Source organism: Felis catus, chromosome A2 (genome assembly GCF_018350175.1).
Source record: "Felis catus isolate Fca126 chromosome A2, F.catus_Fca126_mat1.0, whole genome shotgun sequence".
NCBI lineage: Eukaryota > Metazoa > Chordata > Mammalia > Carnivora > Felidae > Felis > Felis catus.
In genome coordinates, this window is record NC_058369.1 from 36,172,526 (window position 1) to 36,199,928 (window position 27,403).

General features: G+C 43.0%; 1 protein-coding gene across 4 annotated transcripts in view; it reads right to left on the reverse strand.

The window, feature by feature from the left end:
* EOGT (EGF domain specific O-linked N-acetylglucosamine transferase) overlaps positions 1–23,581 on the reverse strand; it is a 38,483-nt gene extending 14,902 nt beyond the window's left edge. For 2 of the 4 annotated variants that reach the window (XM_023249942.2, XR_006593889.1), the window contains exons 1-9: positions 23,054–23,190; positions 22,045–22,265; positions 19,258–19,481; positions 18,012–18,112; positions 16,555–16,663; positions 13,502–13,596; positions 13,056–13,160; positions 8,923–9,029; positions 4,850–4,953 (exon numbers count right to left, since the gene is read on the reverse strand). In XM_023249942.2, coding sequence (XP_023105710.1) covers positions 4,850–4,953; positions 8,923–9,029; positions 13,056–13,160; positions 13,502–13,596; positions 16,555–16,663; positions 18,012–18,112; positions 19,258–19,481; positions 22,045–22,054 — 855 coding nt within the window. In that variant the 5' untranslated portion in view covers positions 22,055–22,265; positions 23,054–23,190. Of the gene's footprint in view, positions 1–4,849; positions 4,954–8,922; positions 9,030–13,055; positions 13,161–13,501; positions 13,597–16,554; positions 16,664–18,011; positions 18,113–19,257; positions 19,482–22,044; positions 22,266–23,053; positions 23,191–23,454 lie in introns of those variants that run through there. The other 2 variants (XM_045051850.1, XM_045051851.1) reach the window with 2 other exon arrangements.
* Between the last annotated feature and the right edge of the window lie 3,822 nt (positions 23,582–27,403).

Here is a 27,403-nt window from a genome sequence, read left to right on the forward strand (position 1 = left end):
CAGCACAGAGCCTGACACGGGGCTCGAACACACAAAGTGCAAGATCGTGACCTGAGCTGAAGTCAGACACTTAACTGATTGAGCCACCCAGGCACCCCACCCCGATGAGCGTTTTTCTAAGAAATGATCTCCTCATTGACCAAAGAGTAACATGTGACAATTCCCCATTAACATTAAGACTAATAATAATTATAATAGCATCTTGCATATTTCCTACATCTCAGGCATGCTTTTAAGCACTTAAAATTATTAACACCCCACAGACTTAATAAGCTAGGGGATACCATTATCCCCATTTTACAGATGAGGAAACAGAGATACAAATTTAAGTAGTTTGCATAAATGGCAGTGCTGGTATGTTTGCAGGGTTGAGATTACATCCAGTCGGTTTGCTTCCAGATTCCAAGCTTTTAACCTCTGCACACAACTGCCTCTCAGAGGGAAATAGGTCTTTCTAGTACATTTACCAAATGCATTCCATTTCTGCAAAGTAGAAATTAATTACATGCTCCCTCAGCTAAAGGAAGGAGATCAGTTTCTTTAAAAATGGTATAACTTAGATTGAAAAATTCAGCCAAAAGAAATAAGAACTACGTATTGTAGGATTAGATGCAAGGTCTACAGTTGGTTATACATTATGCTCATGTCTTTTTATCATTATAGCAATTCTTTTTTCAGATTTTGAAATTCTTATGTTGCACATATTAGAGTTATTTCAAAGTTATTGAGAACTGTTAGATGTAGTGATAAAAAAAATTTTCCCCTTCGATGTTTCTCCAATGCCATTCTAATAAAGGCCCTTCTCAACACCATCAAAAATGAAATGTCCCTATTCTGGCTCAATAATAAATAAAGGGCAATTAAAAGAGTGATTCGAGACAGTTTCTTGAGATAAAATACTTCAGATAAAATAAGATACCTTTGAAAGGAAAATTTAATAATAAAATACAGCAATCCTGACTTTTCAGGGAAATCATGTATTATTCAGTAACAACCACCTCCAAAAGGTTCTTTTCCACATCCCTCAACTTCAAATTATCTGCCACAGGGGAAGGACTTCTTTCTAGTCTCAGGTTGAAGAATATTTGGATATTCTTGAAGATGCCATAAAATTTCCTCCTGTGTATGTCTCCAATTTAAACATGAAAATAACCTATGACTTAGAAAGTCTATTTACAGGAATACATCCTACAGAAAAGCTGGGATGAGTGTATAAAGACACATGTATGTGGGAGGGATGTTCAATGTGTTTCAGTAAGTAGCAAAAAAAAAATGGCAACACATGAAATATGATTGGGGGGTGGCAGGACATGATACATGCACTGAGGCATGTGTTGGATATCCCTAGCATCTACCAAATATCATGTAACAATACACACAAAAAAATAATAATAACCCTAAATGTACCCACTGGGAAAGATGCCCCTGATATAATACTAAACTAGGATATGAGAGAGTATATTTTCTCTAAGGATATAAACAAACACATCCCTACATAAATTTTATTATATCCTTCTACAGATCCTTACATAGATTTTGTATGAGGATATCTTCATATTTGCTAAAGTCAAGTCTTATAAGGGACTCCCACATGTTAACTGCAGTGTGTTACTGTTGAGGGAAATGAACTTGGAGAAGAAGAAGAAGAGGAAGAGACCTTTTTCTTTCTTTCTTTCTTTCTTTCTTTCTTTCTTTCTTTCTTTCTTTCTTTCTTTCTTTCTTTCTTTCTCTTTCTTTCTTTCTTTCTCTCTCTCTCTCTCTCTCTCTTTCTTTCTTTCTTTCTTTCTTTCTTTCTTTCTTTCTTTCTTTCCTCCCTCCCTCCCTCCCTCCCTCCCTTCCTTCCCTTCCCTTCCTTCCTTCCTTCCTTTCTTTTTTACATTCCCATGACTTAATTTATTTTATTTTTTAATGTTTATTTATTTTAGGAGAGAGAGAATATGCAAGCGGGGAGGGGGCAGAGAGAGAGGAGCACAGAGGATCCAAAGCCACTAACTGCTGCAGTGTGGGGCTCAAACTCATGAACCATGAGATCATGACCTGAGCCAAAGCCGGATGCTTAACCCCAAAAGAGGGAGGTAATAGGAGGGTGGTGACCCTGCTCAGCTAAATGCATCCTGCCCCTCCCTGCCACTCGTGGTCAGCCTGCCCTGACATCACGTGCCCAGTTACCAGTTAAGTGAGTAACCTGGGACTTCATGGTGGCCGTGCATTCTATTTACACTCTCCAGAAGGTGCAGAGAAGGGGAGGGCTATAGAAGGTGGTCAGTTTAACTCAGTCCACTTGAGGAAAGCATGGAAAAGCAGGCAACAAGATATAAGGAAGCTTCTGGAAAGTGTCTAGAAAACTTTCCGTCAACTTAATAGGATGTGCAGGGGACCATAGGGAGGAGACAGGGCACTGTGGTTTCAGTGCACAGGATGGGGTCCGACTGCCTGGCCTGGAACCCTGACTCCACCCCTCGCTGACTGTGCTCTCTTAGAACACCCGCCTGCTGCTCACAGCTTCAGCTTCCTCATCTGTAAACCAAGTTCATAAAAATCCTACTCCCTGGAGGGTTCTGAGCACTCAATGATATAACATAGGGTGTAATTTTTTTAAAAAAAAGGCACAACAAGGGGCGCCTGGGTGGCTCAATTAAGGTCTGACTTCGGCTCAAGTCATGATCTCACGCTTCGTGGGTTCGAGCTCCATGGCAGGCTCTATGTGGACATCTTGAAACCTGCAGCCTGCTTTGGAATCTATGTCTCCCTCTCTCTCGGCCTCTCCCCCACTCACTCGCTCTCGCTTTCTCTCTCTCTCTCTCTCAAAAATAAATAAATGTTAAAAAAAATTTTTTTTAAAGGCACAACAACCCTGAGTTAATCATCAGGGCTTCTGAGAGCTGGTGACGGTGGCCTAGAAGCACTGACAGAAAAGAGAAAGGAACTGTTGCGTCCTTTGCTCACAAAAACAGTTTCAAGAAATGAAACCGTCATGGTAGCAAAACTGGAACTCAAGACGGAAACACATACTTGCAAAGAAGAAAATCAAAAGACCGCATTATTCACGTGCCAAGAATTATCAACCAATTCTCCCCAGATTTCAAATCAAACTACAAGTCTATGGAGCAGTGATAAAGGAAACCTTTCTACGCAGCTCCACTATGAGCCTCGTATCTGTGAAAACAAAACACTTCCCCAAATCCTGCACGAGAATCTAACCTTCGTTTAACTGGCTCTTCTCTCTGGAAATGAAGATGGCAGGGGCCAACTGTGTTTCTAAGTAACACTGCTTGTGATTTTTCTAAAAATTTTTTTTAATTTTAATTTTTTTTTTAGAGAGAGAGAGAGCATGCGTGTGAGCACACATGAGCCAGGGAGTGGTAGAGGGAGAGGGAAAGAGAGAATCCTACGCAGGCTATAAGCCCAGCGTGGAGCCCAACACAGGGCTTGATCCCACGAACCCGTGAGATCACGACTTGAGCCAAAATCAAGAGTCAGAAGCTCAACTGACTGAGCCACCCAGGCACCCCTGTTTGTGATTTAAAAAGAGGCTTGATGGGTACAATGTGTCTGGACTGGGAAAGGGCACGATGACTCTTGGAGCTGGCTGTCTCTTCTGGGGATCCTGGGGGCTCTACCAACACAGCTGGTGCAGGAGATAGTGGCCTCTGTGGGACATGAAGTGTCTGCACCTGCCCTAGGAAGATCCCCGCCCCTTGCACCTGAGCTATGCTGTTCAGGCTTCTGGAACGACTCTCCCTGGAAGGAATGCCTGAAGTTGCCCTGCCTGCAAGAATGTTCTCAACAGACTTGTGCCAAGAGGGGGTCTACGAGCATCTTGTGAGTTGGAATGTCTAGGTGAACTTTAATGACCTCTTAGTGGCAGCCTCTCATGTGCACCATAAACCACTTGTCCTCCCTATCATTGCCGTGGTCATAGTCAACACACAGAGCACACAACACACAGAGCCAGGCACTGTGACACTTCGCATACTGTATGGTTCATCCATGATACTGAGGGAGATACCAGAATCATCCCATTTCCCAGCTGAGTGTACTGGGGCAACTCTGGGGGTTACCTTGGTAGGTGGGGGGCTAGATAAGGGAAGAAGGAGAAGGGAAAAAAAGACCGTGCTAATATACCTAAGACTTGCCCTGGGTAGTGACCTGATGCAGCACAATCTGGCATCAGTCAAGTAGAAAAGGGAAGCTACAGTTAAGCAAAGATATGTGGTAATTACAGGAGGCCACACAGTGAAACAGAGGCCAGATCTCCCCATGGGAGTCAGGTGGGAGGTCACAGAGGTTAAGCAAAGGACAGTCTTCACATGTCTCTCTCAAAGAAACACTGAGCACAGGTCTCTGGGGCTTCACCTGCCCAGAGGGGGAAAGAAATCTTCCACGGCCTCATTCCAAAATTCAAAGAACAAAGATATATACACGCAAATGCACACATACCCATATGTATGCATACATGTAAATGCATATGCACAGACACATTCACACCCATCTGCATCGGTGTGTACATGTGTGTATATTTAAATGTGTGTGGGTTAGAAAACTCCATTTCACCACATCACATTTCACACATTTACTGAGCCAGGCAAAGCTGAAGCAAAGGGGGCACGTGGGTGGCTCAGTCGGTTGAGCTTCCGACTTCGGCTCATGTCACGATCTCGTAATTTGTGAGTTCGAGCCCTGCGTCGGGCTCTGTGCTGACAGCTCGGAGCCTGGAGCCTGCTTCAGATTCTGTGTCTTTCTCTCTGTCCCTCCCATGCTCATGCTCTGGCTCTCTCTGTCTCTCAATAATAAATAAACGTTAAAAATTTTGAAAAAAAGCTGAAGCCAAGAACATGTTCTTACTTACAGTGTCCCACATCACGATGTACACATCTGTACTGAATGAATTATTAACGTGCTGAGTAATATAAAGATTGATAAAATCACAGAAGTGGTGATACATGTTAACACCTGGTATTGGAAAAAAAGAAATGGATGTTAATTAACCCCAAAGAGCAAAGGATTAAACAATTTTTATTCACCCCACCTATTTATAGTGTGATAGACTTTTAGCTGAAAATAATTGGGAGAAAAACATAGGAGTTTTTCCAAACACGAAAGGATCTGTACTTGGGAAGTCTTCAACTAACTGATGATTGGGTTCAAAAAAATCACTTTAAAATTGTCCATTTAGAAATCAGGAATGCATTTTCCCCTATATACACTAAGTAACCAATGAACAGTAAATTCCAAGAAAAAAATAAGAGAAGTCTATTTAGCTCAAAATGCAGTAGAACTATAAGGCCAAAAAGAGTAATTTTATTTTTTATGATCATTTATTTTTTTAAATCAATCAAGCAATACGTATTTACCATAGAAGTATGGACAATGATGGCACTTTTAACATTTTGGTATTTTTCATTCCTTTTTAATCGCTATTTATAGCATTGCTTCTGGGGAAAATATTAACCAACTACCATTTGAAAGGGCTGAGTGTCTCATGTTCTAATAGAAACAGCATGAACTTTGGAGTCTGAAGAACCATGTTGAATCCCAGCTCAGCCATTCAGGAGCAAGGTTTTCACAAGAGGTGATAAAGTCCCCACGCTTTAGCTTCTCTAGGAGAAACAGGAAATCCTTATACTTAGGTGCCAACTTTGTTAGGAGAAATGCAAAGAAAATGTACCTAGAAGTATCCGGCCCTGCGCCTGGCACAGAGGGAAACTGTAATGAAGACAACCTGGATCCTGCCGGGTCAAACAGGGGCGAAGGGAGTGTGTGTGCAGCTATTTCTAAATTTGTAAGTCGGTCATTAAAAAGAAACCAAACATGCACTCTTTCGACTTAGGTATGCAGGACCCAGTGTCCAAACTGGCAACGTGCAAATCTAAAGGGGACGAAATTCCAAGAACTGACATTCAAAACATGCACTTTGGGGCGCCTGGGTGGCTCAGTGGGTTAAGTGTCTGCCTTTGGCTCAGATCATGATCTCACGGTTCGTGGGTTTGAGCCCCACGTCGGACTCTGGGCTGACAGCTCAGAGCCTGGAGCCTGCTTTGGATTCTTGTGTCTCCCTCTCTCTGCCCCTCCCCTGCTGGCATTCTGTCTCTCTCTCAAAAATAAGCAAACTTTAAAAAAAAATTTTAAACATGCATTTGAAAAGAAAAACAGTGACTCTGAAAAGCAGAAATCATAAAATATTCTGACTTCATTCCCATGGTGAATAATAATGTTGTATGCCAGAAAATAAGAGTAAAAAATACTCAGTTTATAGAAGTCAGGTCATTATGCTGTACATCTTAAAGTTATACAGTGCTCTATGTCAATTACATCTCAATAAAACAAAGAGAAAAAAATTATTTTTAGACTGGTAACTATTTTTTTTTAATTTTTTTAATGTTTATTTATTTTTTGAGAGAGAAACAGAGTGTGAGCTGGGGAGGGGCAGAGAGAGAGGGAGACACAGAATCTGAAGCAGGCTCCAGGCTCTGAGCTGTCAGCACAGAGCCCGATGCGGGGCTTGAACCCACAAACTGTGAGATCATGACAAAGTCAGACACCCAACCAAGTGAACCACCCAGGCTCCCCTAGACTGCAATCTTAGATGAGTATTTGGAAACACTCCTTTATGTATTCAGAACAATTTGGCAAAGAGCACATTTTCAAATTACTAAGAAAAAGAAGGTTTTATGACAACACATCCTTATTTCCAGATGAGCGCACAGCACACATGAGCTCCCCCATGGATCATGCGGCAAGTTTGTAACAGGTACTGAGGGACGCAGCACAGACCAGTGTGGCCAAGGAAGGAGAAAACATGGGTCCCATTCTCAAGAAATGTGCCCCCGAATGAGTCGTGTTCTGTAAAATGCTCATTCTCTGATGGTGAGAGTCAATGTGAAAAGGGAAACGGGATGAGGGTGTATCAGAAGAAAAAGAGTTAGAAACATAGGAAAAGAAACAGCCCGGGGCTACGCTAGCCTATTATTCCTACTTTACCCATTTTACTGCCTGAGTAGGGGCATCCGTTTAACAGCTCATACATATCCACCTCTTTTCAGGCAGATCACAGAGTTTTCTTTGCCCCTTTTCAATTTGCATATTTAAAACAAGAGTCAGGACCTCGAACACAGCATTCTTTTTTTTTTTTTTTTTTTTTTTTTTTAATTTTTTTTTTTTCAACGTTTTTATTTATTTTTCGGACAGAGAGAGACAGAGCATGAACGGGGGAGGGGCAGAGAGAGAGGGAGACACAGAATCGGAAACAGGCTCCAGGCTCTGAGCCATCAGCCCAGAGCCTGACGCGGGGCTCGAACTCCCGGACTGGGAGATCGTGACCTGGCTGAAGTCGGACCCTCAACCGACTGCGCCACCCAGGCGCCCCGAACACAGCATTCTTACTTGCTCTCCTTCCAAAAACCACAACGGGTCTGATTTCTGAACCTAATGCTTTGTTATATAAGAATTACAGCTTCAGAAAACAGACGCATTAAAAATATGATCAATACATTATAGTAATTCTGAAATATTTGTGACAGAGAGCTCTCTATATTTCACTGGAAGCCCGGCCCCTCATGCATTTTGATATGGCATGGCAGAATAACCTTTATCTCTTTTAAAATCTGTTTTTTATTTACTTTGAGAAAGAGAGAGCAAGTGGTGAGGAGCAGAGAGAGAGGGAGAGACAGAATCCCAAGCAGGGTCCATGCCGTCAACACAGAGCCCGATGCGGGGCTTGAACTCAAGAACTGTGAGATCATGACCTGAGCAGAAGAGTCGGACACTTAACTGACTGAGCCACCCAGGCACTCCATGATCTTTTTCTCTCATAATAAGACACAGAATATAGCACGATCCACGTTTCTCCTCTCTGGGGCAACTGGTTCACAAAGTTAAAGCTGTCCTTGAAAGTTGAGAGTCAGAAGCTATAGGTACAAATGGGAAAATAATGTAACTAACTTTTTGCCCCTAATAATACACTGCACTGCTAACTTCAGAGGGATTTTCATTTCCCTTCAGTCATGGAAAGGATTTTAGAAAGTCTGCCAGAAGAGCAAGGGCATTCCTCTCCTACCCACGATATATACATGGCTTTTCCTTTTAAATTTTTTCTAAGGAAGCACAACACAAATCAAGTTATTGCAGAAACCAGATGGGGTAAATTTAGCTACAGAAGATGTCCATAGACCCTTTTCTCTCATCTTTTGATTCTGATAGAGTCATCTGATACGAATGTCCAGGTCTCCACTGAAATACCAAAAGTATCGGGGCGCCTGGGTGGCTCAGTCGGTTAAGCGTCCGACTTCGGCTCAGGTCATGATCTCATGGTCCGTGGGTTCGAGCCCCGCGTCGGGCTCTGTGCTGACAGCTCCGAGCCTGGAGCCTGCTTCAGATTCTGTGTCTCCCTCTCTCTCTGACCCTCCCCCGTTCATGCTCTGTCTCTCTCTGTCTCAAAAATAAATAAATAAAAAAATAAAATAAAATAAAATAAAAATAAAATAAAATACCAAAAGTATCATATAACGGGAAGTTCAAACTAGCTCCCTTCTTCAGAGAAGGAACCCACTTCAAAAAGCAAACCCAGGGGCGCCTGGGTGGCGCAGTCGGTTAAGCGCCCGACTTCAGCCAGGTCGCGATCTCGCGGTCCGGGAGTTCGAGCCCCGCGTCGGGCTCTGGGCTGATGGCTCAGAGCCTGGAGCCTGTTTCCGATTCTGTGTCTCCCTCTCTCTCTCTGCCCCTCCCCCGTTCATGCTCTGTCTCTCTCTGTCCCAAAAATAAAATAAAAACGTTGAAAAAAAAATTTAAAAAAAAAAGCAAACCCACTATTTAATGTCACACAGCCTCCCAGAAAGTCACAGGAAATCACTACATACACATATCAAAGAAGGAACAATGCCTTATTCACTGATAAATAAATAACAGGCAAGTTTAACTTCTCACCTGCATCCAGTTTCATGAAGTAGGTTGGTTTTTCAATAACAACGTCACATTCAGCAGTTTCTATGGGTCTGAAGGCGAGCTGAGTATAGCTTTGTAGCTCAGCAAACCTGGAATTAAGAGTTGGGAGATAGTTTCAAAGGGATCCTCCTGAACTTCCTACTATAATACTGTAACTCAGGATGTGCTCATTAGGGGGACTTTATTTCTAGAATACGCTCTTATGAAGACAAGTGGAACTTCTCAAACTTACTAACATTTATATAACTTGATAATGATTTTAAGATTGAGACAAGGAAGAAAGATGACAGCTTCATGTACAAGATAAAGCAGGAATTTTCCAGACAAAAAAGAAATCTACACAATGCATTGGCTAAATAATCTACCAGTAAAGTGGGAAGATTCAAAAAGCCTTCTTGTGATCTTGTGGTAGACTTTAGGATTCTAAGACAGATGGCTTTCCAAAAATTATTGAGTGCCTCAGAAAGACAGCAGACAGCTAAGCCTCCCGTGAGAAAGTAAAGCCTTTTTCTCAGAAAATGTCTTTGGAGACCATATGGCACAGTTTTCTTCCCTACAAAAGAAGATAATCACGGGCATGTGCCAAAAGATAATTAACCTAAAGATTGTAACTCTTCATCTTTGAGACAACTGATGTAAAACAAATATCAAACAAATCCTGTTAAAATACACACAATGCCAAATTATTGTGGTGATTTCAAAACTAGGTCCACAAGTTCTCTGATACTTCTCCCTTCAAGAGGTAGAGATTAACTCCCTCCCCTTAAGTGTGGGCCGGACTTGGTGATTTACTTCCAATGAACAGAATATGGCAGAAATGATGGTATATGACTTCTGAGATTAGAGTACACAAAGACCGAAGCCTCTACCCTAGGGCACGTGCTTAGTCTCTCTCTCTCTCTGTCTCTCAGAGCCGGCTACCATGCTGTGAGTAGCACTAAGGGAGAGGTCCATGTGGCAAAAACATGGCACCAGACACAGAGAAAGTGAAACTTACCACAACATGAGGGAGCCTAGAAGCAGAGTCTCCAAGCCGACTTGAGCCTAGGGATGGCTAAGCCTTTGTCAATAGCTGAACTGCAACCTTGTGAGAGATCCTGAGCCAGAACCGGCCGGCTAAGCTGCCTCCAAATCCTGACCATCAGAAACTTCATGAGATAATAAAGTTTGTTGTCTTAAACTGTAAAACCTTGGAGTTGTTTGTTATCAAATAGATAATGAATGAAAATATACCCTAGTGCATATTTGGGAGTAATTTGTTACATGGCAATAAATTACTAATATAAATGCACCAGAGGGAACTACCACCATGTGAAATCAGGTATCGAAACATACTAGGTAATCAAACAGCTCACTGCAGTAGAGGAACTCCTACTGCAAAAGTCACATTAAGTGTTGAAAAGAAAAAAGAGGCCCAAAATGGAGTCACTTGTGCTAAGCCCACGTCACCAAACCGAAGCTTAATGCCTAACCTAATTACACTTTCCAACTTCTCTAGGAACGGAGTCTTAAGCAGCCAGTCCGTAATTTTCTGGTCAGCACCAACGAGGCCATCTACCACACAGAGTCCACCTCCCCCACAGGAAGATGAAGGGATCTGCTCTTTTTCTTGTCCCTGCCCCCTTCTGCCTATAAAAGCAGAAGCATTTTGTACAGCTTCTTGGAGCTCTTCTCTGTTTGCTAGATGGGAGGCTGCCCAATTCATGAATCGCCGAATAAAGCCAACTAGGATCTTCAAAGTTACTCAGGTGAATTTTGATTTTTAACCTCAGTTAAGGAAGATACTGAATTGCAGATTGTAAAATGCCCTATAAACGTATGGCGGATTATTATCCTGAAGGATTTGCTGAGCATGAATGTTTGGCCTCAAAAATTAACATTAAATAAGACTATGCTATGTGACTTGCGATATTGTGATTTATAATAAGATATATACATATTTGGTCTTCATCCCCATTTCTGGCCAAGGGAGAAAGCCCTTGGAATTTCAAAGCCAGGAAAGTGTCTTTTGTTATGCTAACGAGGCACTTTTCGACCTCCCTAAGGTTGGGAGCTGGCTGCCAGAAGAATCACCACATCACCCAATCAGAATCACCATTATTAGAGGGTTGGACCTTTCAGTCCCACCCCCACACCTTAGGGGAATAAAGAAGGGCTGGAGTTTGAATCAACTGTCATGGAGGTAATGAAGCCCCCACGAAAACCTAACAGGAGAGGACTTGGAAGGTTTCTGGGTTGGGGAACCCGTGGGGTGCCTGGAGAAGGCACAGAAGCTCTGCGCCCCTTCCCCACACCTTGCTCTTTGCAACTCTTCCATCTGGGTGTTCCTGAGCTACATCCTTCTAGAATAAACTGGTAGTCTAGTAGGCAAAATATTTCTCTAAGTTACTTGAGCCACTCTAGCAAAATCTAACCCAATCTACAGCCGATGGATCAGTCAGAAGCACAGGTGATCCCCTGGGCTTGTAACTGGGGTCTAAAATGGGCGGGGGGGCAATCTTGTGGGACTGAGCTCTTAACGTATGTGGGATCTGATGTTGTCTCTGGGTAGATGGTGTCAGAATTGAGTTGAATTGTAGGACAGCCAGCTGTTGTTGGACAATTGCTCGGTGGCACGTGGAAAATGTAACATATACGCTGGGACTGAGTGCTCAGCTAGACTAAAGGGGTAGCACGGGAGTTTCTTTGAGATGACAGAACAGTTCTGTGTCCTGATTGTGTTAGTGGTCGCATGCACACAGACGTATGATATAAATTTCACAGAATTATGCATCCAAAAATAAAAAATAAAAAAGAGTGCATGCAAGCACTGGTGAAATTCAAATATGTTTACTTAATATTATTGCAACAATGTCAATTTCCTGGTTTTCATCATTGTGGTTATGTTAGATGTCATCATTAGAGGAAGCTGGGATAGGGGTACAATGGGAAGGAACTCCTCGCGCTATCTAAACTTCTGGAAGTCTACAATTATTTCCAAATAAAAAGTTTTAAAAAAAAAGTTTTTTTAAAGTACCCTCATTTGTTAATTTCTAGATACGGTCAATTAGACCAAAGAATTAGTAAAAAATGTTTTAGGAGCACCTGGGTGGCTCAGTCGGTTGAGCATCCGACCCTTGATTTCGGCTCAGGTCATGATCTCATGGTTCCTGGGTTCAAGCCCCACATTGAGCTCTGCACTGACAGTGCAGAGCCTGCTTTGGATTCTCTCTCTCCTCTCTCTGCCCCTCCCCTGCTCATACTGCCACACTCTCTCTGTCTTTCTTTGTCTCCCAAAGTAAATAAACTTCAGAAATATGTTTTAAATCAAAATATTTTCTCCAGTTTATATAAAGTTCAAAAAGCTGATCAGAAGTGTTGAAAGTTGGGGCAGGGTTTCCCTTTGAAGAGGAGTCTTGGGTGCTGGTGATGGTCTATGTTTCACCAGGGTAAGAGTTATACAGCTAGGTTCACTTCTTCATCATCCAAACTGTACCCTCCTCTATATGCTTGTTACGTACTTCATTAAATACTTATTTCTTTAAAAAATGTGTTCCCCTGGGGAGCCTGGAAGGTAAGGTGGTTGAGTGTCTGACTTCGGCTTAGGTCATGATGTCATATTTCATGGGTTCGAGCCCCGCGTCGAGCTCTGTGCTGATAGCTCGGAGCCTGGAACATGCTTTGGATTCTGGGTGTGTGTCCCTCTCTCTCTGCCTCTCCCCCATTCACACTCTGTCTCTATCTCTCAAAAATGAATAAATGTAAAAAGAAAAAAAATTTTTAAAGATAAAAAATGTGTTCTCCAAACACATGCACAATTATGAAGAGTTAATAAAATTTCATTTTTGAACAGATTTTTTTTCTTTCATTGGCAGTCAGTAAATCGTGTACCATACCTCCTAATATTTTATAAACATATATTTAATTCAAAAACAACTGACAGATTCACTCTGTAGCCATCACTCCCTGAAGGCTCATGCCAAATTCTCTACAAATAAAGTAACATTTTCCATTTAAAAGTCCCTCCCAAGGTCTGCAAGTGCCAGAAATAAAAGCAAATATTTTAGAAATATATATATATATATATATATATATATATATATGTTTTATATATATACATATTTTTTAAATCTTACCAGGACTGCAGAGGGCTTTTGCGCTGACCTTGAGACATCAATGTACGAATGTCAAGCGTGCAGTGTCCTCCAATTTCGCCACTCTGGAAAAAATCTTCCTTAAATCTGGTGGATGACAAAAAATTAAGTGGAGTTTGAAAAATTTTATCACTGTTCAAGCACACAGGATGTAACTAATGTGGTTTACAAAATCCGTTCCTCGTTAGAATTTAACTCTTTAAAACAGAATGCTTCGAACATAAACAAAAGTAGCAGAATGGTACAGAAACCTGATGGACCCATAATCCAGCTTCACAATGATCAGCTTGTGGCTTGACTGGGCTTCCATCCTCCACCCATTCCCCGACCTCATCGCCATATTACTATGAAGCAAGTCCAAGCCATATCCCTGGACCTGGAAATATTTCCAAATTTCTATTCGATTTTAACATCAACCATTGAAATACCTGTCATGGTCTCTCTTGATGTTTCTTAAATCAAGATAGAGATTGGTTGCTCTGCAGTACTGAAGATAACGGGAACATACCAGACTTGAGTCATTCTGAAACAAGGTGGAGAAGAAAGAAAAAAATAACTCCAGGTATTAACATTTCGAGGACACACTCAGCCTTGCTAGACAGATTGACAGGATGTACATGTTCGGGCTGAAACCACACCACGTGATGAGAACAGCCTCTGAAAGCCTGCTTCTGTTGATGCATTTTTCTCCTCCCCAGCAGACTCTGGTCAAGCATAGTTTTGCCAGTGTGCACACTTTTAGGTTACTGGGAAAACTCCCAAATGTTCTATTTATATCATCTCAAATTTTAAGGCCAAGAGCTTTATGTGTGGTTTTGCTGTGCTCTAAAAAAAAAAAAAAAAGAAAGCTCTCAGAGCCATCAGTATCTCACAGCTATGAGAAAAAGCATTTTTCAAAGCCAAGCCAAATGCAACAAAGAAGAATGCACACATTAAGAGACATTAAAGTGAAGGCTGGAAGGGCAGTTGCCAATTTTAATAAGAGGTGCTTTCTACAAACTATAAAACTTCTCAGAGTCTCTCTTTCAACAGCAGTAAAAGGGCAATGTTTTTTAAATCACTGTAATAAAAGAGCAAAAGAGTCAACTACCAGAGCCTGTTTTTTTTTTTTTTTTTGTCTTGTTTTGTTTTTAACCAATCTGGTTTGTGCTGAAATAGGGACAGTTTCAAAAACTGTTATCTGCTCTGGATTTTATTTATGGATTTAAATGCCATCTTACTGTTTTCCTGTAATTCCCAATGAACACAAGGCCTTAACCTTAACCCACATGGTGTTTTGGAATCCATAGTTGGTAAGAGATCATATTCTGATTGCACAAAATGTGTCACTGTAGGTCTCGTCCAGGAAAGCATTCTACAAACTGCCTTGGAGGAGGTGTGTGAGGTGTGGAATGGCTCTCCCTTTGTGCCCGCCACAAGAACATCTGGGCTCCAGCCAAACTATGTGGCATACACAAAACAATGTCTTGTAAGGGTGTCAGCAGCAGTGCAGGTTAAAGCCACAAATTCCTCCTTCGGGGTTCATCCACCTCCCTACAATTGCTTCAAGTTCTATTACGTGGTATCTCCCAAAGCACCACAGAGCACATATTCCACTTCTTAATGAAAGTGAATTAAGAATTTTTTTAAAATTTTCTGGATTGCCTGGAGATAACAGAGACCGCTGAGAGGTCAGAGACATGGCCAGGGTTCAAGAACCCTGGCAGATAGGAGACCTTAATAATAAGTGCTTACACTATCAACAATAGCCAAAGTATGAAAAGAGCCCAAATGGCCATCGATGGATGAATGGATGAAGAAGATGTGGTATATATACAATGGAGTATTACTCGGCAATCAAAAAGAATGATATCTTGCCATTTGCACCTACGTGGATGGAACTGGAGGATATTATGCTAAGTGAAATTAGTCAGTCAGAGAAAGACAAAAATCGTATGACTTCACTCATATGAGGACTTTAAAAGACAAAACAGATGAACATAAGGGAAGGGAAATAAAAATAATATAAAAACAGGGAGGGGAACAAAACATAAGAGACTCTTAAATATGGAGAACAAACAGAAGGTTACTGGAGGGGTTGTGGGAGGGGGGATGGGCCAAAGGGGTAAGGGGTATGAAGGAATCTAGCCCTGAAATCATTGTTGCACTATATGCTAACTTGGATGTAAATTAAAAAAATAATAATAAAAGAAAAGAAAAAAAGAAAAAAATAATAATCAGTGCTTACAGGGGTGCCCAGATGGCTCAGTAGGTTAAGCGTCTAACTCTCCATCTCAGCTCAGGTCATGATCTTGCACTTCGTGAGTGCCAGCCCTGCACTGGGCTCTACGCTGATGGTGCAGAGCCTGCTTGGGATTCTGTCTCTCCTTCTCTCTGCCCCTCCCTCGTTTGTGTTCCTTCTCTCTCTCTCCTTCCCAAAATAAATAAATAAGTTTAGAATAATAGTAAGTACTTACAACCCATGAACCTTTAAAAACTAACCCTGAGCCCTTTGCTGGAAACCCAGTCCCACACTGAGCATTTTTACAAGCAGAATTCCATTTTATCCCCACCATAAAGCTATGACACAAGCATGGCTTGAAAGGAAAAGAAACTGAAACATGGCAAGGTTGGGTGCTCTAAGAATCAGGTTTTGAACCCTGCCCTGTGGAGACTGCTCTTCTCCTGACCACCCAGAACTGGCTCTTAGCAACGTGCATGGCTGACGCACTGAGGGCAGTGCACGGTTGAAAGCACACAGAAAGAGATCTGTATCTGAGTTCTAGACGTCCAAGTCTACCAGCGTGGTCCTGGAGAAGCTGCTTAACCTCTCTGAGGACTTTGTTTTTCTCTCTGGTCAAATGGCATCAGTAATCCCTGCCCTGTCTATCTGCTCTCAGGCTTGCGAAAGTCAAGCTAGCTGACAAGGAGAAAAGCCTTTCGCAAACCATCAAGTCCCAAACAAACCCAGAGCAGTATGGTGGGGGTGTATCATCCGTCCCAAACGACTTGCGAGGGAATCTGGAAAGAAGCAATTTATCTTCTTGAGCCTATGTTGGGGGAAAATTCTAAACCTAGTTATATTTTAACTGTCTCAAAATATGACCTTCTGAGATATGTGTGAAAATGAGGACATGGCTTCCAAATGACACAGAACAACTTGTTTTTAGAAGTTAAATAAAAGTTGAAGCCAGGGCGCCTGGGTGGCTCAGTCGGTTTAGCGTCCGACTTAGGCTCAGGTCATGATCTCACGGTTCCTGGGATCGAGCCCCTTGTTGGGCTCTGTGCTGACAGCTCGGAGCCTGAAGCCTGCTTCAGATTCTGTGTCTCCTTCTCTCTCTGCCCCTGCCCCACTCACTCTCTCTCTCTCAAAAAATAAATAAACATAAAAAAATTTTTTCAAGTTGAAGCCAATAAATAAGTGAGTAAGGATTCCTCTCATGGAGCCTTGCTTTTACATGAAAACCCAAACACTAACGAGTATTTGAAAATAAACACGCACCGTTTCCTCAGGCTGGCAGAGCACGTGAAGTTCTTCCAGCCGCTCTCCGGCATATCCAAAGTCAGCTTGTTTCCAGAATATGTCCTGGGCTGATTCAAGGGTATCTGTCCTATTCGCAATCACAAAGATGCCATTATTTTTCTCTTTTTCACTTTTCTGAGCCTTGAGTTTCCTTTCTAAAGGTGAAATTGCTAAAAGTTTGCCATTAATTTTTTTGAACTATCATAATCTTCCTGTAACTCCTTTGAGACATCAAGATACCAAAATAAGTTACTTACAGACTTACTTTCTTTTACTAAAAATACACAACAGAAATTTATTAAGTTAGGGTCATCTGGAACTCAAGAAAACGAACTGCTAATTACTGTATTTTCTTTAGCTGGTATGCGCTGGTGCCCCAGCAGCACTTTAGATTCCCTAAGTGTCTCTAAAACATAAAACGTGTACTTTTAGCCTGGTCTCCCTTTCTCAGATGTTGAGAGATGACTCTAGCCTTTCCAGTGAAGAAAACAAATCTTTAAAGAACTTTCACTCTTACATCTTATAATACATATTCATGTAATAAAAATCATTAGAATAAATCCTAAGAATGGCAGCCTCAAAGTTTTTAACAACAATGGTCTTTAATCACCACTCTCCCAACACCACGTCCATCTGTGCCCCAACCAAAGTGTAGGCTTTACCTACTGTATATACTTCACACTCTCCTCCACACTCAAGAGGGAGCCATCAGGGGCGCCCGGGTGGCTCAGTCGGTTAAACGGCCGACTTCGGCTCAGGTCACGATCTCACAGTCTGTGAGTTCGAGCCCCATGTCGGGCTCTGTGCTGACAGCTCAGAGCCTGGAGCCTGTTTCAGATTCTGTGTCTCCCTCTCTCTGACCCTCCCCTGTTCATGCTCTGTCTCTCCCTGTCTCAAAAATAAATAAAAACGTTAAAAAACATTTTTTTTAAAAAAGAGGGAGCCATCACTTTATCTTTTTAGTGTTTGTTGGGGTAAAATATTTTCTAGTGATCCATATTGTTTTTCCCTCTTGGTAGAGGTAAAAAGACATATTCCTGCACAGGGTGGCAAGAAGGAGGGGAGGCAAGTCAACTTGAATTCATCACTGTATAAGCAAATTAATATCTAAAAGAATTACTATCTAAAACCAAAAGAGTTTGTCTGGGAAGCGGGGCATCAGCATACAATGCAGAGAAGGATAATTTAAAGGGGAGGAGGGGGTGCCCGGGTGGCTCAGTCGGTTAAGTGTCTGACTTTGGCTCAGGTCATCATCTCACAGTTTGTGAGTTCGAGCCCCACATCGGGCTCTGTGCTGACAGTGTGGAGTGTGCTTGGGATCCTTTGTCTCCCTCTCCCTCTGTGCACCGCCACACATGCCCTCTCTCTGTCAAAAATAAATAGACATTAAAAAAAAAAAGAATTTAAAGGGAGGAGGATTCCATCTAGAAGCTTACCATCCCATGTCGACGTAGGTACAAAGAGGGTAGCCAAACCTGAACTCTGGTTTGCAGGATTTCTCATAACCCCAGCAGAACTTTAGATTCTCTAAGTGTTTCTGAAAAAACAAACGTGTGCTTTTAGACTAGTCTCCCTTTTTTGGACATTGAGAGACGACTCTAGTTTTTTCTGTGAAGAAAACAAATCTTTACAGAACTTTCACCCTTACATCTTATAATACATATTCATGTAATAAAAATCATTAGAATAAATCCTAAGAATGGCAGTCTCAAAGTTCTTAACAACAATGGTCTTTAATCACCACTCCCCCAACACCATGTCCGTCTGTGACCCAACCCAAGTGTAGGCTTTACCTACATTCCCAAAGACCACTTGCATTGGAACTTCCTCAAGTAGCCTAATGAAACTGCCTTTCTCAGTGCTCAGAGCGATTCTAAAAGCAGTCCCTAAAGAGTACAAAATGAAATTTCTATGATCAAAAGAACCACAAATTAGATGGATCAGCAACTTTACTCATCAATCAAGATAAGGAGAGACGCCACAAGACGCCACAAGACGGGACAGTTCTGCAGTCCTGGGGGGACCCAGCAGCTCCTGTTGGCCAGAGAGCTTAGTCCGCTTGTCTGCAAGGCCCAGAAGCAAGACTGGTCTCATTCCCAGGTCTGCCTGTCCATGTGCTTCCTGTGTGGGCTCCATGGGAAAGGAAGCGTTTCACAAGGCCCAGCTTTGATCTCTGCGACCTCGACCTCATGAGACGTCTTAATGGGCTCCAATTTGAGGCCTTTCCAACAACCTTAAAACAGAAGGAAGGCCATAGTAACAGTCATAATTAGGTGGAGACAGAGGCGGAGGTGTTATTACCGAAATTAAATGCAAAGAGACCTTCTCAGGAGCAGTTTAAGAAAGAAGAGGTGTGAAGTTCTTCGGTTGCTTTTACCTAGACCTTTTGTCCGAAATCTAATTTACTTTGTTTACAGAGAATACCAATAGTATCGGCCGCCTATTTATTTCATTAGTGATTTAGCTTTTAAATTTTATTAGTGATTTCGACTTTAAATCTCACTCTCATGAATGGGGTATCATTTTAAAAAGCAAAGTTTAGTCACTTAGCAGCACGAGATGAAATGCAAACAAAGTCTTACTACTACCTTACAGAATGCAGCCATCAAGTTCAGGTTATAAAACAGGACTAAAATCCTTTTAAAAAGAACTAAGAGGAGAAAAAACAAGATGAATACCTACCTTATAAGGACAATGGGAGTCTTTCTTACAGACCGTGGCAACGTGCCTATTATTGTGCAAAAAGAAGGGAATGTGTTCCTGGGGCAAGCGAATGCTGGCGTAGTTAAACAGAGGTTCGCCTGGAATGCCATCAGCCTTGGGAGAAGCCTCCTCTTGGCCACTCAGTGAAACACCATGAAGCAATACTCCAAGAATAAGCAGCATTAACATAGCAACCTCCAAACCTAGAGATCCAATTGGAAAGGTTTTTGTTAAGGCATATCCTTTAAAGGTCAAAGAGATCAAGAGCTAAATATAAAGACACCGAACTCTACTGAGTAACATTCCCTCTATTTGACATTTATTGTGCACCTGTTCTGTGCCAGGCACTGTGTTAGGGGCCACCCCGTACACAGGCTTGAACAAAACAAGAAAGGCTCCTGCTCTATTGGAGCTTATAACCTTTTTCAGACTTTTTCAGTAGAGAGCCAGATAGTGAATATTTTTGGCTTGGGAGGTCCTACAATCTCTGTGGCACTAGGCCACAGTACCTTTGCTATGAAAGAACCCACACCCCATCCTAAAGAATAGGGGTGGTTGTGTTCTAATAAAACTTTATTTGTGAAAACGGGATGAAGGATTCGATGTGACCCCACTCACATATTACTGATGCTAGAAAGTAGGTAATATGATAGACAACACGGCATGGTGGTTAAGAATATGAACTTTGAGACTAGACCAATTGGGTTTGAATCCAGCTACAGTTTCCTGGCTGTATGATCCTGAGCTATTTAATCTCTCTGTGCTTCAGCTTTTCCAACCGTAAAATGGAAATAATAATAAACCTTCCTCATAGGGCTGTTGTGACTTAAATATTGGTAAAATGTTTAGATGTACCTGGCACATTAAATGCTATATAGGTGTTTATGAAATAAATGTTTAAAGCCATGTGGTATGGTGGGGGGAAAGTACAGGTCGCTAAATAATATTTGAGCTTAGACCTGAATTTTGAGCAAGGAAATCATGCCAGGGAGAGAGAAGAAAAGAAAATGCAAAAGCTCTGAGGATATGTGCATCCACTGAATAAAAACTAATAATCACGGGATGCCTGAGTGGCTCACACGGTTGAGTGTTCTGACTCTTGGTTTCAGCTCAGGTCATAATCCCAAAATGGTGGGATTGAGCCCCGCATCGAGCTCCACACTGAGAATGGAGCCTGCTTAGATTTTCTCTCTCTTCCTCTGCCCCGCTATCCCTCTTGCACTCTCTCTCTGAAATTAAAAAAAAAAAAAAAAAAACACCTAATAATCACAATTGTATATGGGTTCATACTATGTGTCAGGTACTGTTCAAAGTACCAAGGATGTAGCAATGAAGATGTGGTCTAAAACCCCTTACCCTTGTGAAGCTTACATTCTAGTGGGTGTCATACTGATCTATGATAATAGTAACTACAACTTAGAAAACTCCAGGAGGGAAATCCAGGCAGTCTGTCTCAGAGATTGTGCCATTACTCTGTCCCCATCTTGCATCAGCAAGATGAAAAGAGACAATAACCATCATGGGACCTTACTGCAAGTCTATCTCACCCCACAAGGATTAAATCTCAGGGACTAGAATTCTCCTATGTATCCAGACCATAATGATACCATTTCTTGTTCACTTTAGCAGTATATTTTGCTCTGTGAAAAAAAAGGGGGGGCTCTTCCCACTGAATGATAGGGCTATATTACACATAACTACTCCCCAGCAAGATCCACAGTCATCAGGGCATGTTGGAAAACCCAGCTTTCAGAATCAGCCTTCAATGACCCTGGGTCACAAGGACGGGGCCTTTAGGAACAAACTTCAATGTTCAGGCCAAGGCTTCATATCAGAGTGTGGACAGTGAAAAGGAATCTTTTTCCCCTCTGGAGTAGTAAATATGGTGGGTTCTTTCGTGGCTCTGAAGAATATACTATTACCTGCTATAAAGTGACCTGAATTAATATTTTTAGTTATGACTTTTATACAACAGTGAGTTGATAGCAATTTTACAAAATTTAAAAATACATATTAATACTAACAGTGTACTTATCAGGGAAATATTGACCTCTTGAATTCTCAGAACCACACAGAAGCTTTTGTCATGCTTTAGGTATCTGAAATCTGTCAGAAATGAAACATACTACCTTAAAAGAATGCTAACGTAGACCTTATCATATAGGTGATATTTTGGATTTAAGGAAATACTAAGAGAGAAAACAACGTAGTGAGATAACGTCTCAGTGGAAGGCCAAGCATTTAGCGAGACACTCTGTAAGCAAAGGGCCTGACTCATAGTGAGTTTTCTTTTCCCTAATGAACACCATGCTGCTAAAAGCAAAGTCAAAGACACCATCTTCAACACTCTAACTTTAACCAGATTCTAATGGTAAGCAGAAGGACACAGCCTGCTTTATACAGTCACCAACCGGTACAGGCCAAAGGGACACTTTGTAGATTAACCATTTCCTAGAGGCAAACAATGTTCCTGGTTCTGACCCTATTCATTCTGCGCACTGAATCATACTGCTACTTGAACCTTACTATTTACTACTCCGGGCCTTACCTTTCAAAAGGCAGGATGGCCTATTTTTTGGCTCATCCCTTCCAATGATGAAGTCATTGCTATGACTAAGTCCTGACCTTCCGGTGTTCAGGTCCACTGTCCCTGACTGAGCTCTAGCCAAAACTAAACCCACTGATCCATGCAGAAGGAGTAACTTAAGTCATGGGAAAAATCTGAAGTCTCAGACCAGAAAGCAGGCTTTTGCAAAGGGCACGTACCCACTTGCATACGCTAGAAGGGGGTGGCTGCTGGAGCATGAAAGCACAACCCCGGGGCCTGGCAGAAAGCCTGTCCGCACGCGGTCGTCTTGCAAGGTCCCCCAGGGCAGGGTGTCTGCACTTCTCCAGCAGATGAAAGCTTCAGCGCTGCGCTACTTTCCTTCAGCGCAATGCAACTGGCTCCCTCCTCTTCTGTATTCCTGGACCGGATTTCCTCAGGCCTAAAAGGTGGAGGAGGGGCAAAAAATAAAAAAAAAAGTAAGAGCATGAAAGACGATGAGAGGCTAAAGCCCGAGGCTGACAGGGACCACAGTGGGTGACACAGTGGGCAGTGCCTTGTGACAGAGCTTGGGCAGTCTAAAGAAGGCAGTGGACACACGAAAAGTTGAAAGCATCTGAGGCTCACAAGGACTCCTAAATGGCCCGGCCCCCACTGGGGCCACAGGTCCCACGGTGGGTAGAGGCAAGGGGGTCAGAGAGGGCTCGGCGGCTGCCTGAGATGCCCAGGGGAGGTCCACCAGCTGTGCGCGAGAACGGGAAGCGGTGCGGCGGCGGGCGCGCTTCCGCAGCCACCCCGCCGCGCTCCGGACCCACTCCGCGCTCCGCACCCACCCCGCCACCTCCCGGACGCGAGGATCCCCGCACGTCGCCCGCCACCCAGCACCGCGCCCCCGCTCCACCCGGCCCCCGGCGTGCCGGGGAGGGGCCCGGGGAAGCGGCTTCGCCCGGGTCTGGGACCCCGACCCACGGGGCGCGGGCGGGGAAGAAGGGCATCCTTCCCCGTGGCCGGCGGGCTCCCGGGAGCCCCGCGCGCCGCTGCAGGCACCGTGAAGGGGCCGAGCGCCCGCCTCTCCGGCCCGCAGGCGGCGAAGGCGCCGGCGGAGTCCGCGGAGAGGCTGCAGCCCGCGGGGAAGGCGCGCCGGGCGCCCCGGCGGGAGAGGCGCGCGCAGCACGGCGGCCGCGGGAGGGCGGCGGGTGAGGGCTCCGCGGGTCGCCGAGCGAGTCCCACCTGGAGCCGGGGGAGCCGGGGCTGCGGAGGAGGAGGAGGAGACGGCCGCCGTTCGGGGGCACCGAGTCGTCATAACCGGCTACTGCGGCTCACCGGAAACCTCGGGCGCCGGAGCCGGGCCAGGGGGCGCCAGGGAGCCGCCGGGACAGCGAGGCGGCCTGCGCCGGGAGGCGGGCCCGAGCCCCGCAGTGGGGCAGGGGCAGGAGCCGGGGCCGGGCGCGCGCCCGCGGGACGCACGGCAGCGGGGCGGGGGCTCGGTCTGCGCTGCCCCTCGCTACCGGGCGGAGAGGGAGAGCTTCTGAGCCGGCCCCGCGAGCTGAGCCGGAGAGCGAAGCGGGGTCTCGAAGCTGCACCGGCCCCCTCGGGGGGAGGCGATAAGGCGCTCGGAGGACTCGGCACACCTGACTCTCCCGGTCTTCATTCTGGTTGCGTCTTCCTGACGCGGGTGGTTACCGTCTGCTTCATTAGAGAAGTTGCCGCCTTCACTTTGCAACGTGAGCGCGAACGGAGTTGGCGGCACCTTCTGGCGGCGGGGATTCCGGGATACTTGCTTCTCTCCGTACTTGGGGGCAACTCGCCAAGTTCAAATGCTCTTCTGCGGAGTTGAAGTTTTATCCTTGGATTATTTTATAATTATTTGAATTCCTTTATAATTATATGGGTTATTTTATCATAATTATTTGAATGCCCATCCGCCACACCGTCTTCTCTTTGGACATCTTGGGTTCTAGAATGCTATCTCGTATAGCATAGGAGCATTACGGACTCAACTTGAACTGATTAACTAAAGGTTGATGCCATTAAAATAAACTTACGCTCACACACAGAGTCACTGCTATTCCTATGACCTTAAAGAAACACGACAGTTTATTTCCAAAGGTTTACATGCTTTTTAAATACTTTTTGAAGATGCTGTTATGAGAAGTATTACTAGTAATCTGCTAAATTAGGAATGTTGTCTGGATTTTCCCCCCAAATAACAACACCGCTAAAACAGAGTAACTTGACATGTGCCAGGCATATTCCTAAAGCACTTCACAGTATCAAGTCATTTACTCTTCATGTTAAAGACTGCCTTTAAGGGAACTACTGCTCTCTAATTTCATACTTTGCCCACCCCATACCAATAAAGGCAGTACTTTTTAAAAGTGCTTCTAAGCTTACTTGTCACCATCCCATTTTTGTCATGTACAGGAAATGGAGCTTTCCTGTTAGGTTATTCAAAATGAGTTGTAATCATTTAAAATAAGTTTTTCTCACTAAGCCATGTGACATCTATTTATATTTATTATACAGTTTTTAAACATAATACCTGAGAAAAGTTTCTAAAAATAAGTTAATCTCATTGCAAGGACATACAAGTCAATTAAATTGGTGTCACATACACACGGTACTATTTTAAATGGCTAAATATTAAGTTGTGGTCATTCAGGCTCAGAGGAAACAAGATAGGATAGAGCTTTAAGAATGGGAGAGTGATTCTGCAGCAGCTATTTGTAACATAGAATTTCTACCCAAAATACCAATCTTAAATTTTTCAAAAAATGTTTATTTATTTCTGAGACAGAGACAGAGCATGAGGTGGGGAGGGGTAGAGAGAGAGGGAGACACAGAATCTGAAGCAGGCTCCAGGCTCTGAGCCGTCAGCACAGAGCTCAAAGTGGGGCTCAAACTCACAAACCCTGAGATCGTGACCTGAGCCGAAGTCTGTCGCTCAACTGACTGAGCCACCCAGGAGCCCCCAATCTTAAAATTTAATTTTGAACTTTCTTTAAGTGGACAGTAAAATAAATTGAAATGTCCATTAATGTTGGACTGACTGACTACATTGTGGTATATCCACACAAGGTACTATGCAGGTGTAAAAAAATTAAAAAAAAAGAAACGAGAAATATCTTTATACACTGCAGGGTGTATTGAGCAGGGAAAAGATGGTAATATACTATTATTTACCCAGGAAAGAGGATATATATGTTATTTTACAAATAGAATAACATTTAAAATGATTATGTATAGGGGGGAAGAGGGAATATGGGTATAGGGACAAAGAAAATAACTTCCCTAGATGTACATTATATAGAAGTGGCTTTAGAATCATGTGAGTATTTTACATTATGAAACAAAATTAAATTTTTTAAAAGTAATCCTTCAAAATTACAAGTAAAATGAAACTAAGTGAATTTAAACACTGTCCAGTTGTGCTGTAGTCCACAAGGAAGGGACTATCCCAAGTGACTTTGAAACATAGTACATCCCAGTAGATGTACCCTCAGGATTAAAAGAATTTTAAAATCATAAACTGTTTTCATGAACCCAATTGTTGGTGGGAATATTGGTTAGGATAAACCAAATAGAAATAATTAAGACAGTATCTTGGAAGGTGAATTTTTTGACATGTGGTATAGATGTAAGCCTGATAAGGTTATATAAAAATCCTGTAGTTACGGGGGCGCCTGGGTGGCGCAGTCGGTTAAGCGTCCGACTTCAGCCAGGTCACGATCTCGCGGTCCGTGAGTTCGAGCCCCGCGTCGGGCTCTGGGCTGATGGCTCGGAGCCTGGAGCCTGTTTCCGATTCTGTGTCTCCTTCTCTCTCTGCCCCTCCCCCGTTCATGCTCTGTCTCTCTCTGTCCCAAAAATAAATAAACGTTGAAAAAAAAATTAAAAAAAAAATCCTGTAGTTACGAATTTGGAGGTGATAATATAAATTAACATACTTTATTACTGAAAACAAATCTCTCCTCCATCATCCATTGAAAAGGCCTATGAACAACCAACTCTGTAGCAAGAAGCACCTGTTGTACCCAGAATGTGATCTCTGCAAACCTCTTCTCATTAAAAGTAACATGGGTTCCAAAGAAAAATGGATCATCTTAGATGTGGGGCAGGAAATGTACAAGAAGCTGAAAGATCTTACATGAGGGGGCAGGGAAGTAATTAAAGTTTATAAGGGCCATATCAAAAGGACTCAGGAACCAATTTAAAAAGGCTCCCTCTGGCCAAAGACAGAAGAATTTAAATCATCAATAAAGGTAACTGTAATGGATTAAAGCATCTATAAATATTATACTCAAAAAGTTCCAACCAATCAACCAAATACATAAGCCAAAACCTCACTGTTCATCTCTGATGGCAGAAGGGAACCAACTCTTCATGTGAAAACTGGTAAATGAAGTAAACAAATCAAACATATTTATCCCATCTTTCCTATATGAGTCATGCATGCTGCACGTAATCAAATGATGAGGTACCTTTTACAGAAACTTTCCATACTTAAATACGATAATCAAATCATATGTCTGAAATTTGCTTCAAAATAGTGTGGATTGAGCGGCACCTGGGTGGCTCAGTTGATTAAGCCCCCGACTTCAGCGCAGGTCATGATCTCGCGGTTTGGGAGTTCGTGCCCCGTGTGGGTCTGTGCTGACAGTTGAAAGCCTGGAGCCTGCTTCAGATTCTGTGTCTCCCTCTCTCTCTGTCCCTCCCCTGCTCACAGTCTCTCTCTCTCTCTCAAAAATAAACATTAAAAAAAAATTTTTAAAGTGTGGATTGAGATGAAGCACACATGGACTATAAATGAAACAAAATGGGCCATGAACTGTTGAACCCTGTTAAAGAGTATGTTAGCGAGTGTATGGGGATTCATAATCTGTTCTCTCATTTGTACAGGTTTGAAATTTTATATAATTTTTACGGTGCATTGCAATTTTATTATATGTTTTAAGCTTGCTACACACATAGTGACACTTGGCTGGCTCATAGTGTCAGCAAAATGCTGAACTATCAGCATATAGCTGATTGGCTCTCTGATACATCCAGCTGCTTTAAACTGTAATTCAGGGGCGCCTGGGTGGCTTGGTCGGTTAAGCGTCCGACTTCAGCCAGGTCATGATCTCACGGTCTGTGAGTTCAAGCCCTGCGTTGGGCTCTGTGCTGACAGCTCAGAGCCTGGGGCCTGTTTCAGATTCTGTGTCTCCCTCTCTCTCTGACCCTCCCCCGTTCATGCTCTGTCTCTCTCTCGAAAATAAATGTTAAAAAAAAAAAAATTTAAACTGTAATTCAAAGGTTGAAGTTTTAAGTGAAGAAGTTTTGACAAAAGTTGGTCTTATGCTAAAGTGATCTATATGCTTATGGTTTTACAGAAAAGGAGAAAGACACTGCACTTAATGGTTCAGAGCATGCTCTCTGGAGCCGAACAGCACAAATGAGAACCGCATCATTGCCACTTACTTGCCATATGACCCTAAGCAAGTAGACCATTCTTCATTTTAAAAATGGACCATTTGCAACTCCGTGGATGGGACTGGAGGGTATTATGCTAAGTGAAATTAGTCAGAGAAAGACAAATATCAT